Source organism: Pteropus medius, unplaced genomic scaffold, assembly GCF_902729225.1.
Source record: "Pteropus medius unplaced genomic scaffold, Ma_sr-lr_union100, whole genome shotgun sequence".
In the NCBI taxonomy this organism is placed as follows: Eukaryota; Metazoa; Chordata; class Mammalia; order Chiroptera; family Pteropodidae; genus Pteropus; species Pteropus medius.
The window spans coordinates 416510-430897 of NW_024354886.1; the positions used below are offsets into that span (position 1 = coordinate 416510).

General features: G+C 32.5%; 1 protein-coding gene across 1 annotated transcript in view; it reads left to right on the top strand.

Moving 5' to 3' along the window:
* The window catches only part of TFPI (tissue factor pathway inhibitor), a 54709-nt gene extending 52751 nt beyond the window's left edge, over positions 1 to 1958 (top strand). Inside the window, exons 7-8 of the mRNA XM_039856106.1 lie at positions 13 to 192; positions 858 to 1958. Of these exons, the coding sequence (XP_039712040.1) occupies positions 13 to 192; positions 858 to 961 (284 nt within the window). The 3' untranslated portion in view covers positions 962 to 1958. The remainder of the gene's footprint in view (positions 1 to 12; positions 193 to 857) is intronic.
* Positions 1959 to 14388: the final 12430 nt, after the last annotated feature.

Below are 14388 nucleotides of genomic sequence, written 5' to 3' on the forward strand. Positions count from 1 at the left end.
TCATGTTCTTAGACTATTACGGCCCCTCCTGGTGTCTGACCCCAGCAGACAGAGGACTGTGTCATGCCAATGAGAGCAGATTCTACTACAATTCAATTATTGGGAAATGCCGCCCATTTAAGTACAGTGGATGTGGAGGGAACGAGAACAATTTTACTTCTAAAAATGCATGTCTTAAGGCTTGTAAAAAAGGTATAGAAGACATTCTGCCCATTAATTCACTAGTGTTTAAGAAAGTGATTGTAATTATAAATGAATTTTAATCTATGAAAAATATCATGGAATTATTTCTATTTATTATAAGAAACAAAATGTTATAATTTAGCTAATTAATGCCCCCTTTTCAACTACATTTAGATAATATTGCTGGATATGTTAGCTGCAATTCCTCTTAATTTGTTTTCATAGGAAAATAATTTTAAACACATCAGTTTATTCTTTTAATATTTACTTTTAATATTTACTAAGCTTTCATTTTAAGAGATTATACCAAGATATATTTAAGCTTTCTTGTAATGCATTAAATTGTGTATTAATTTTCTTCTGAATATGAAAATGATGTATGTTTACAGAATAGCAACATGTAAATTCCACCAATCATATACAGCCAAGTGTTCATATTTTTGATAAAATGATCATGAATTCCTCACTAAAAATAATAAAAATCAACAACATGTTCATCCATTTTTGCTAACTCATATGTGCAAAGTGACTTTCTTAGAAATGGGTTGTTCTGTACAAAGACATAAACAAATTAAAGCCTTTTAAACATTAAAAGATAATGCAAGGAAATTTTAAATGAAATAACACAATAAAACATTTTATCATGCATAAATTTGTTTCTCTTCCTTTTACAGGTTTCATCCAAAGAATATCAAAAGGAGGGTTAATTAAAACCAAAAGAAAAAAAAAGAAGTCAGTGAAAATAGTATATGAAAAAGTTTTTGTTAAAAAGATATAAATGTGTTATATTATTACAACATTAATTCTACTAAATATTTAGATGAAGCTTTTCACCATGATTTTTATTTTTCTTTCCTAAATTTTTTTAAATTAATATTTTCATGAATTTCCTATGCATATATTACCTGCTATTAATACATTTGCATCAACGTTCCTTTTCTAATCTAGTAAAATTGCTTATTCTAGGGCTATAATTTATTAACTGATCACTATGAATTTATATATTTTCTTTATCCTTTCCTAACTATTTACCATTTCACTGCAAATTATCAGACTGCTAACCACATCAAATCAGTTCGTTTTTGCATTTGGTGATCATCTATTTGATAATATATAGTCACTCACTTGTTTTGATCACATATATGATGATCTCCTTTATAGACTATGCCCAGATTTAAAAATACAGCTATTTGAAAACAAGCACTTTGGGGTTTTCGCATCTAAAATGGTGATAACATTTTTCTGATAAAGATCACCCAATTATGTATTTGGAAAGAGCTGAGAATAGCGGAATTCTATCACATGCCTCTCTCCCTAGGCATACTTTTTTCCTTTTGCATTAACCACTTCTTCAATGGATCTTGAGCCAAACCATATTTGAACAAAGAATCAATTCTGTGTCATGTGCCTGCCTGCTTTTGCTGTATTTAGCTTTTTTGTTTGTTTGCTAATAGTCTGCTATATCAATAAAGATGGTTGAATAATTGTGTGTTAAATACAGATCATGATAAGAAGAAACTTAGTGGGAAAGGGAAGTTTTTAATGACAATTTAAAGGAAATTCTGTTTATATACTTTCTAATCTTTTTGTTTGAAAAAATTTTCTCTTACCAAAAACATCAAGAAGATTTAAACTCCCTGAAATCTATTCATTTATCATTAGGCTTCGCATACAATGCAACCAGTAATTCATGCTTAAAAGAAAAAAAAAAAAGGCATGTTATTTCTATAGAAGGGGAAAAGAAAATTATCAGAAAGAAAAATTCTACTAGAAAATTCATGCACTGTTCACTCTCAGGGTTTTTAACCAACATTTTTCTGGAGTTAATCCACTGTATCCAGATCTATACTTTTCTTTCTCAGTTGAGCCATGTGCAGTCTGACATTCAACAGCCTCATAGACATTTCAGTTTCTATACTGTTCACCTAAAATTTCACATTTTAAACTTGTCATCTGGAAACAACTAACCACTTCACCCATTTAGTTTAGCTTAATAACTACTCTCTAGCAACAGTATTATAATTCTCCCTGTTCCCTCATATACTACATCTAATCAGTCTCCAAACACTATTGTTTCCTTTTACGTGAAGTTCATCCAACTCCCAGGCTTTTTACTTCTACTGTAGTCTTCACTTCAGTATTGATAATTCCTAAGAATTAATTCAGTATATTTCTCTACCACTCAAAATCCTTCAAGGACTATTTGACACTTAACCCCACCCCGCACCCTACAATTTAATATATATTTAGACTATTTGGACTTACCTACACCACCATCTTTCATGACTTTTTCAATTTGGTTAAAGGATATTCACTATTCACTGACCATATCTTTAATTATTAAGCTTATTCATGTTGATCTCCTATTTAAAAATCTGATCTCCTCCAGACCATTCATCTGAAGTCAGGGTCCAGCTGATGTGAGCTACACGATCACTATGTTTTAAGACAAACTATGAAAAGTCCTAACATACAGTTACTAATTATTTTCATCCTATGGCATAAAAATTATATCATTACAAAATAGTGTCAACTTGTTCACTTAAGAAAAATTTTACATCTTGATTTCAAATAGTAAACTGCGTCTTTGCTCTGGAACTTGAAACTTTCGGAAATCAAAATCCCTTGTGAACTATGTTCTCTTGCCATGTATACATGGATGGCAACAGCTTTAAGTAACAGAAAGGTCTCCTAAGGTTGAGAGGCAAGGTGTCATCAAGGGTGTATAAACAGCACCTTGGTGAGTTGATTAATTGTTTTCCCAAACAACCATTCAAAAGTTCACTAATTAGTCAATAAGACATACATTGAGATGGTTTACAATGTTTAATGCATGTGAATATCATTTTTACTGTGCTTTTAAATAATAAGCCCTCTGGTGGTATTGTCTTGCTTTGTTTTGCATACTCAAAAGCATCTAGCTGTAAATTTATATAGAATTACATTACGGCATGTATGTGTATTTACCTACTTTGTTCTCTATTCAAAGTTAAAAGATCATGCTGAAAACTGCTCAAATGATTTTATACGATTTTATTTTTTACATCATAAAAAATAAAATATATTATCTTGAATAATAAAATGTAATTATTGTACCTATGAAATTTCTACTTCAGAAAAATTTACTGTTCTTTAGTAAGCATACAGATAAAAAGTCCAAACATAATTTGTACCTTCTTTAATTAGAATTTGCTAATAATCCCCATTCAATTACAAATGTGCATCTATGTATTATGATTTCTTATTTGTGAAATTAGTATACTGTCTTATTATATATATATTCTACATTAACTCTATTCCTTAGGCAATTCTACCAGTCATCTCATATATAATTGCATAAATATGACATACATATTTAAATATATATCATATAACCATACCTTATATAAAAGACTTTCAATCCTGACTATTAAAGTGAGCCTGGCTCATCTCTATACTAAAAAAAGGAAGAAAATGACACTAAAGTAGCCCTATTTAGGAGACTTACTGAAATTTTTTTTATCAGTTGTACCTGCTTTTCTATGATTTTTATGAAATTCACATTTGTAATTAGCTTTTTCAACTTTTGACTTTCAATTCTTTCTCAAGAACTTTAGTATAAGTCTACCTTAATTGTTTTTCCTGTATTCTGCTATGCAGAACAGGAAACTGATCTTATCAGTCTCTCAGGCCCATTCTCTGAACTACTCTAATCAAATAGGTGGTTCAGGCCACTTTTAAAGGGTACGGTAATATCTTGTAATTCATTTTAAGAGGGAGAGGGAAGAGGAAGAAGGGAAAAGGGAGGAGTTATTCAGACCACTTTTAAAGGGTACAGTAATATCTTGTAATTCATTTTAAGAGGGAGAGGGGAGAGGAAGAAGGGAAAAGGGAGGAGTTTGCAGGCATTTAATCATATAATACTATGAAATAGAGCATCAGGACAGTGAATATAATTTCATCATCAATTTGCTCACAGATGAGAAAATATCTGGCTCAAACAGTCTAAAACAAAACAGAGATATACTTGATCACAGAACTGAAAAAGGCCAGAGGTTTTCAACTTCAGTATGGATAGATTCAGGGCCTCATATTGTCACCAAAACTCGTTTATCTTCACCCTTGATTCTGCTTCCCAACATTTTCTGCCTTTACTAATTTCACAAGGTTTCAAGATACTTCTTGAATTTAAGGCACATATCCTTTCAGGGGAATATTTTCTAGAAAAGGTTGTACTTTCTTACCTCAAAGAATTGAAGACCTGGCCTCAGGCATAATCCATAATCCATGACAGAAATAATTGATTGGCTGGACTTCATTAAATTAAAAACTTCTGCTCTGCAAAAGACAATATCAAGAGATTGGAAGACAAACCACAGATGGGGAGAAAATATTTGCAAAAGACACATCTGATAAAGAACTATTATCCAAAATATACAAAACAAAAAACGAAAAACAAAAAAACAAAACACTTAAAAGTCAATAATAAAAAAAACAAAGCTATTAAAAAGTGTGTTAAAGTCCTTAACAGACACCTCACCAAAGAAGATACACAGATGGCAAATAAGCATATGAAAAGATGCTCCATCCATATCATTTGTCAACAGGAAAATGCAAATTAAAACAATGAGAGCTACTACTACACACCTATGTTTAAAATCAGGTAAACTGACACCACAAATGCTGGTGAAAATGTGAAGCAAGAGCAACTCATTTATTGCTGGTGGGAATGTAAAATGGTACAGCCACTTTGGAAGATAGTTTGGCAGTTTCTCACAAAACTAAATATACTCTTACTATACCATCCAGCAATCACACTCCTTGGCATTTACCTGAAAGATTTGAAAGTTTATATCTACATAAAAACCTGAATGTTTATAGCAACTTTATTCATAATTGCCCAACCTTGGAAGCAACCAAAATGTTCTTCAGTGAGTGAATGAGTAAATAAACTGTGATATATCTAGACAATGGAATATTATTCAGTGTCAAAAAGAAATGAGCTACCTAGCCATGAAAAGACATGGAATCTTAATGTACATTATTAAGTGAAAGGAGCCAATTTGGAAAGGCTACATATTGTATGACTTCAACTATATGACATTCTGGAAAAGGCAAAGCTATGGAGACAATAAAAGATCAGTAATTGCCAAGGACTTGGGTAAAGGGGATAAATAAATGAAACACAAAAGAGTTTCAGGGGCAGTGAAAATACTCAATATCATACTATGGTGCTGGATAAATGTCATACTTTTGTCCAAACCCACAGAGTGTACAACACCAAAGCGAACTCTCATGTGAACTATGAACTTTGTGAGATCATGACGTGTCAATGTATGTTTATCAACTGTAACAACTGTAGCACTCTAGTGGCAGGTGTTCATAACGGGAGAGGCTATGTATACGTGTCATGGTAGAGGATATATGGGAAAACTCCATTCTTTCTCTTCAATTTACTATGAACCTAAACTGCTCTAAAAATATTAAGTTATAATTTTTTTAAAATCCTGATCTCAATATCTATGACCCAAATATCTTTTGGCCAGCTTTGACCCAAACATAATGTTTTGAGGAATGTGACTTTTGGATTGACCAGTTTGATTCACAAATCCATTCCCAGATACACAATTAGTATAAGCACTATCTGAAATTTGTAATCTGGCTGGGCTGGGACTAGAGTGAGGCAAGTGAGGTACTTGCCTTGGGCACAAAATTTGAGGGGACATAAAAAATTTGAATAACTGAGATAATATTGTACTGCAGTATTTTTTTAAATCAATAATAAAACAAAATCCATAATGAAGAAAATTTCTCATTTTTACTATTGAGACAGAAAAAGAACTCAGTTTTTAAAACTTTATTGTAACCCTTATAATTAGCATTTACAAAGAAAGAAAACAAGAACACTAGATGTTATAAAATAAACTTTTTTTTAAATGAAGAAGTAAAAGAAAAACTGAAGAAAATCTTTAAGCTATTGAAACAAAAGCCACAGGGGAAAAAACTGGGGTGGAAAAAAATAAGAAAATGAGGCAATCAGTTCAGGAGCCAAGCTCTGAAGTAATAGATGGTCCAAAAAAATAGAAGAAATAAAAGAGAAGGGAGGGTGATTTTATAGAACTTAAAATATATCTACAGATATAGATTTATTGAAATGATATATTGCACCCAATGAAGGAAAACCTACTCAAGACATCCTCTATATGCACACACACACACACACACACACACACACACACACTTTTAAATACTAGTGATGAAGGGAAAATTCATAAAAGACAGGGAAGAATGTGGACGAACAAGTCACATACGGAGAGTAAAAATAAAAATGGAATTGTACATCTCAATGGCAAAAATGGAAAAATCCAGAATAAAGTTGAACATGGAAGTCTAAGGAATGGAGAATAGCTGTTTACTCATTATAAGCCTTCAGTGCTAATTGACCTTTCAATTATGTGCCTGTAGTGCTTTGCTAAAATATAATAATTAAAATGATATAAAATATTTAATGCTTTTAGTTTCCATCTCAGGCACTAGAGAATAGTTCTAGAGTGTGAGCTAAGAGATATTGTTCCTTGTATCAATACTGACGTTACTTGGTGGATGAATTTGTCATCTAATTTCTTTGGATCCACATTTACTTATATTTAGAATGAGTGTTTTGACTAGACTGCCTAGAAGAATTCTTCCAGTTTTGGCGGATGAGAATGCTCTCTAGTTAAAAGCATCGAATAACAATATAGGGTAAGCCAAAAAATGTAAAGATATTCTGTGATTAAAAGACAAAAAGCAACATTGGCTAGGCTCTTCACTTGGCAATAACCATGTCCCTTGTAGCATAAAATGGTCATTTTCAGTGATCTGTTATATTGCTTCCAATCTATCCTCTGTTGATGCAGCTTGCCATATCCATGCCAACCACAGCTGTAACAGATTTCCTTCTTCAGTGCCTAATTCCCAAACATCAGAAGTTCCAAGTTAATACTTTGTAAGGGGCCCCATTCACTTTGGGAAATTTTATATGCCTTATAATTTGGGTTTTGCCTCCCTCAATATTACACACATTCTAGAGAAAAATAATACATGTACTTCTGGTTTACGCTGTCACCAAAGCATTTCAAGCTCATGAAGAGTTTTGAAACAATTTCGAAAGTCTTCCACCTCTTTTTAAATTATTCTTGATAGAGATAGCAAAATTTAGTAAAGAATAAATTATTTCTAGTACCAAAATCTTTTATTTCATTCTAGAATTCATTCTAATAAGTTTCAAGCAAATCCTAAGTATCCCAAATTAATCTATTCCTGCCAACATCACTGATGATTTGCTTTTCATTCACTATGAGATAACATTGGTTAAGTCACTTATGAACCAGAGTGACTTCCGGGTTGTTATCCACATTTAATCTGGATTTTCACAAATGGTATAATTCTAATTTATTGAACTCTCTTTTTAAAGCTGCAGGTGCTCTCAAGTTAGAAGCCAAAGGAAACTGCTACTTCCTTCCTCTTAGTAAATTTTTGGAATCAAAAAGCAAAAATTTTGACTTTTCAATAATCTTACTTTTTTTTTTTTTAACATGTTCCCCACTCTCAACAGAATGTTCCACAAAATTTGTAAATCACTCTAGGGAAATCACCAGAGTTTCAAAATGTGAACAGCTGTGAGCTACCTAAATGATCCATCTCACCAAGATACTGCTACTCCAGAGATGAAGAAATTAACAATTATCCTTTTTTACTCAACATATCTGCCACTGTTTATTAAGAAGGTCTTTAAAATTGCAAAGCTAAAAACGTATTAGGGAATTTTTTATTTTAATTTTTGCATATTCCTTTTATTTTTCTTTTACAAGCTACACACACACACACACACACACACACACACACACACGCACACACACACAAGGTCATTTAATTAGGAAGAAAATCTTCAAATCCAGTACATTTCACAGCTTCTCTTACCTGTACTAGTGGTCAATAAACTGTCAGACACAAAGAACTTTTAAGGATTGTGGAAGAAAAAAACAAAACACCAAACTAAATATAATAATAAGGATCACAGGATATGGCTTCAGATCAAATTGGATTTGAGCTCAATCATCCTTGGTATTCTTAATCTTCTCTTCTTTGTGAAATGATAGTGAGGGTAAATAAGAGCACCCATGTAAAATACTTAGCACGGTGTTTGCTACATTGTAAGTATTCAACAAAATGGTAGCCACTGGTATTACAATGTGTCGAATATTTACTATTTCAAGATTTTAGAATAAATTTTCTTTGAGTCATACCAATTATTCAAATAAGTCAGGCAATTAAAAGTTAAAGTAGGAACTTTTAGGTAAATTTGTTTGCTGAAGTAACAATTTTATAGAATGAGAAGTGAGAAGCATAAATAATAGGAAGTGGTTTTACTGTTAACGAGATAAACTGAGGAAAATGTAAAAATTACATATTTGATAATTTGAAAATTTTTAATAATTTGTTTTTGCGATAATTGCCTAAGAGGTGCTAATATTTTTAATCTGGAAACTTCTATAACATGAATACAAAAGGGTGACATCAGTGAATGTTCTTTCATTTTCTCTAATAATGTTAATTATATAACTCATCTTAAAATATTTAAGTGTCTTATGTTTCTAAGAAATTTTAAGTTTAAAAATGACAATTATTCCTTCTATCTTCCCAAATATTCAGAAATTTACACTATCATTCATGTATGAATAATATTGGAAATGTATGATTTGGATAGAAATCAGAATACAAATATATTTGAATAGGAAAATAGCTAAGCTAGTGGTGATGCTTAATGTAAACTTCCTGAATATCATGCTATGTTTTCCTACCTTGTTCATATTCACTATTTTCTTTTTCTCAACGTGGAATTATGTAACTTGAGCCCCAGTAACCAATATCATTTGACTTATATTCCATATAATTTTCTTCCAAAAATATCTGAAATAGTTTGCCAGATTAAATATTTTGCAAATTATGTTATAAAGGAGTCCAGTTTTAATAACCAGATAACTTAGGTTTCAAGTTTCAGTTCTACCAATTTCCAGTAGTATAAATCACTAAGATTCAGTTCCCTCATCTGAAAAATTAAAATAAAATCTTCTTCACAGAGTTAAAGAAAATATTTAAAAACATATAACATATTCCTGGGAAAATGCCAGTCATCAATAATGTTACTTTTCTTTCTCAGCTTCCCCTGAAACAGAACAGACTCTCATCAGCACTACTAGATATTGTTAAGTACTTAAAGAGAAACTAATCAATACAACCTTAAATTGTTTGTTTTTATGCTTCCTTAGAATTAATAAAAAAAAAAGTCTCCAATTATATTTTCATTTTCAGAATATCCACAAATACCATTGTTGAGGAAGCGATACCCGACGGACGAAATTGGACGCTCAGACAACTTTGTTAGAGGAAGGAGAATTTAATATCGGAGAGTGTGGGGCTTTCAACAGACCCAAAGCACGAATTCTCCTTGGTTAGATTTCTTATATACCCTTGCAGTGTCCATGCGAGGGGCGCATGATTCCTTTGTCTGAGGTTTCACGTGTGCTTCATGACTCAGGATGGGAGGGGGAGCTTTGGATGGGGACTGCAAGGGGGATGAATTTTTAGACCACTGGTCCTACAGGTCGTTTGTTTCGTAGAACCCCTGACTTTGGCATTATCAGCACCACTATAGGATTCTTGAACAGAGAGATGGGACATTAAGGCTATAAGTAGGAAGCAACACTTATTAATGCCAGCATCTGCTCAGTGGATTCCTATCCAAAGGCTGAGCCCTGATTGTAACATAATAAGCAATTTTACAGTCTTGTCATTCCTACATAGCTACAGAGATAAGGAAGGACATTAGTTGGTTGGCAAGCCATGAATCAACAGATGTGAGCTAGAGAGTCCTTGAGGTGGGGGAGGTAGCTATGGGAAAACATGTTAGCTGGAGAGTCCTGGAAGGGGGAGAAAGGGCAGTTAGGAATGGGCTTTAACTGGAGGAGTAGGTCATGTCTGCAGGCCCTTTCTCTTGCACCCTTTCAGATGCCTCCTCTCCTCTTGCACCATGAGAAATAAATTTTAAGGATATCATATATAAGGGGCCATTTTTAATACTCTGGACATTAACTTCAACTAATAATTTTGCCAAAAGACATAGAAATATTTTCTAGGAAAAGCTGTTGTACTTGCCTCCTCATTCTAACCCTATCACCCAGCCACACCAGAACAAAGCATAAAACTTGATTTGGATTTCACGACCCAATGCAAATAGAGTGAAATGCAATTCCTTATCACAGTTTGCATGGCCCTACATCCTAAATCCTGATGCATTCTTGCTTTCTTGTCTCCAGAATCTGCAAATAATCTAGGTGCAACACTTGAACAGGTTTGGTTTACTTGGAATAGTCTTCCTAGGAAACTGTTTTGGTGCCCCTCCCACAAGCCCTTTATTGAGCTGGTTGGTGCATTCATTCCCCAGTTGCTGTGAGGACTGGCTGCTCATGGCTCCCAGGTGCATCTTTCAAACTGCCCTCAGCTGATGGTAGTTACTTTCTCTAGAAATAATATTTCCCATTTCTAGAATGGTCACATAGTGACTGACTATCAAGGAGCTACTAAAAAAAGATTCCCTTGCATCAGAGGAGGACAACTCTAACATGCAATTTATACTCTGGATCCCCGCCCGTATGAATTAGGCCAAATCCAGATTCCACCTGAGGTCATACGGTTGCTCACCTCATTCTTCCCAATCCTGTTTATTCCATTCCTTACCCCCGCTTTCCTAAAGTATAAAGAGCATTCTCTCAATAATCATGAGCACCCAAATCCTTCTCTCAAACTCTGCTTCTGGGAAGCCCTACCAAGGAAAGACTTGTTTCTAACTTATGGACACCTCATACTCGTAGGCTTTTAGACTTCAGAGTAATTATTACTTTCAGAGAAAATGCTCTTCTAAAAGAAGTAGATTGTCCCTCCATCCTGCCTTCCTATCTACTCAGTCATTACCTCTTTCAGTCACTGAACACATGGCTTCCTAGCAATCTGAGTATTTGAACAATATAAGCAAATGTGAGCATTGTTTTCTAAATGTGTACTTGCAAGTAGAAAGTGAATTCCTTGAGAGCAGAAACAAGTCCTGATTATCAAACTTTGTATTCCTACTATCTACCCAAACACATGGCACAAATAATGTGTGTTTAATGGATGACTATGGTTCAAAAACTTTGCTTTCTCATAATACAAATGTTTATAGAGGTAGATCTTGGAGGTAATATGTGCCCAAATACTGCCTCTCTCAAATGGCAGCTGTGTTAAACTAAAGCAGAATTATAGCTACTTAATGATTGATTTTTTCTAACATACAGTGATAGAACAAATATTTTTTTCATGTTTGGATGTAATGAGGGCTTTGTTTAGCAGGTGTGAGACACTTCTCAGTCTATTATGAACTTTTGAAGATCTGACCAGATACATAAAAATTAGTCCACTTTAGTAGAGCCAAGGTCTTCAGAATTGTCTAGATTTAGATCATTTCAAATATTTATGTATATATTGAAAGACAAAAAAAGTCATTTTAATTTGCAATTTTTAACATATATTTTAACATTTATTTAATGATTGCTTGCCTTTGCATCTAATATTTTCTGAAGCACATATTTCTTCACCATGTGTAAATTGATACTTCAATTGTGCAGTCTACAATAAGTATCTGCACATATAACTCCAGTTATGTACATCAAAATATTTTCTTAGTAATCTTCACTAGTTTGGATTTTTTTCTTCATTCTGGAAAAAAATTTATTATGATTTCAGTTAGCGACTTTTTGTAATTTGATAATGTTCAACACTAGATGGCAGGATGAGACTATAGATACCCAAATCCTCAAAGCTAAATACAAAAAGGATCTGATACTTTCTCAAGGTGTTAAGAATTCTTAAGCAAATACATTGTATTATCTTTACTATATGCATTATATATAATTCTACATTCCTTTGTATTTAAAAACTTGCACTGTATGTAATAGTAATATTAAACATGAATGAATGAAATGAAAAATAGAAATTGCTAATATTTTTTATAAATTATATAAGTATGACAATAGGTGAATAAAATTGTCTCTACTGGGAAAATATACTATTTGGCATCTTTAGAATTTAATGATTGAAATTTCAAGCAAAGTATGAGACAATCATTTAATCAAATGCTACTTAGGTCAAAATTCATAAACTCAAAAGTTTATTTCACAATCCAGATTGATATTCATCAAATAAGTATTTCAAAATAAGTATTTCAGAGATGAAAAGGGAATCTTTTTCAACGCCAACTAAAACTAGCCTAGAAATAGGAAGACTATTTTAAACTTTTCTGGGAAAGGAGATTTGAATTTCCCAAAAGAATTATTCACTCATTCTCAATGTTTATGTACCACTTGTGAGTGCAGTATGGATAAGTATGGCTAGAGTGACCATATGTAATTTTTCATCCAAACAAGGACACTTTTGAGCATGGAAATATAAACTGGGACTGCCATAGCAAACTGGGGCATATGATCACTCTAATTAAGGGTTTTTACCCTGAGGAAGTTCGTTTTGTACCCTCATTTAAGTGAGCATTTATAAATTTGTTGTATTTAGAAATTAATTTTTAATTGGTCCATGACATATCATATTTGCCAGTGATAGCTTTTTATAATTCCAGTAACAGGTACTCCCTTTGGGGCAGAGAGGCTGAAACACTCGTGAATATCTATAAGGAAATAATAAGTTCCTTAGAAAAGGCAAATCTATAACTCAATATGAATCATTGAACAAAGTAGGCACATTTTTAGCCAATAGTTTCTGATATGTTGTTTGACTCTTTGGGGGAAACATATTATATAACACTAAAAGAAATACTATAAAGAGGCTAGTAAAATAGATTTATTTACCTATATATGGATCTGATATAATGTTACTCATTTCAAATTTAGTTTTCTGCTCTTTTCAAATTCATATTCATTGCAAATATTTTAAGATATTATGATTTCTCTCAAAGTGATAAATTATGTGCATGATTATAGTGAAAAATCAGCCCTTTTGTTTTAAAAATAGAAAACAGCACATTCACTCTCAACTAGATAGCAGGACACTTCGTATATTTTTTTAACTTCTACCATAACTAGTACAGTATCTAGCTCAAATTATAAACTTGATCACTACATATTACATAATTGAAAGTATTTTCAATCTGTTCTGGAAAAATATTATTATACACATGAAATACATAAGGCTGAATTAATGTATTGATTAATGCCACACTGTCTAAGAATCACCTCATTGATAATTGAAATATTTTTATTTTGTTTTATTGCATTTTTGCAAATATTTGCTTTCATGTTTTATTGTGTACTTGAGGAGTTTGTACTGTCCATCTTTTCACTCATATCAGCGACTCCTGGAAGTCTTCATGCCATTTATTTCATCTAGAGTTTATAAAATGGCAATTCTTAAGGATCTGATTAGTGGAATATGGTTTGCCTGTTATTTATAAATAAAACTTATAGATGATGCTGATAAAAATTATCCAAGAGTCTTCATGGATTATAACCATGTGCCTAATCAATAATTTTAATATAAATACTATAACTTCTCTAAGCTTTCCCAGTTAGTATAGTACTTGATTATGATAAGAAAGAGCATTCATTTACGATTTTAAGAATTTTATGACATAAATTCAAAGCATAGATTTGTTTTTCATTCGCTAGACTTTTCCATTGTTGGGCAAATGAAATCAGTCAATCTTTGGGAAAACATACTAACACTTTTGCAAACTTATTGGAAAAAGTTTTAATTTTTCATAACTTAAATCCAAAAGCTATATATTGATCTTTTTCTAGGGGATCAGGTATCTTTCAGATATTATACCAAGCATGGGAAATGAGAAGATATGAACAGTGATGATTCAGGTATTAAAATCTAGTATTTTAAGATAGGAGCACCAAGACCTAAAATATTTTATCAAAGATTACACTAGAAAGTATCAGAAGCAGGACTGGAATTTCATGTTCTGTGGTCCAATCCCAGTGCTTTCCACTTCTTTTTTAGTGGTTCCCTAAGCAGCGTGCTCTCTCCACAGCAGAATTTAGCAAAGCTTTCACTTGGGACTATCCACACTGGCATTCTGATTAAAGAGGCATTGTTTGTGGAGCCACTCATAATATGCATCATTGACTTTTTTTC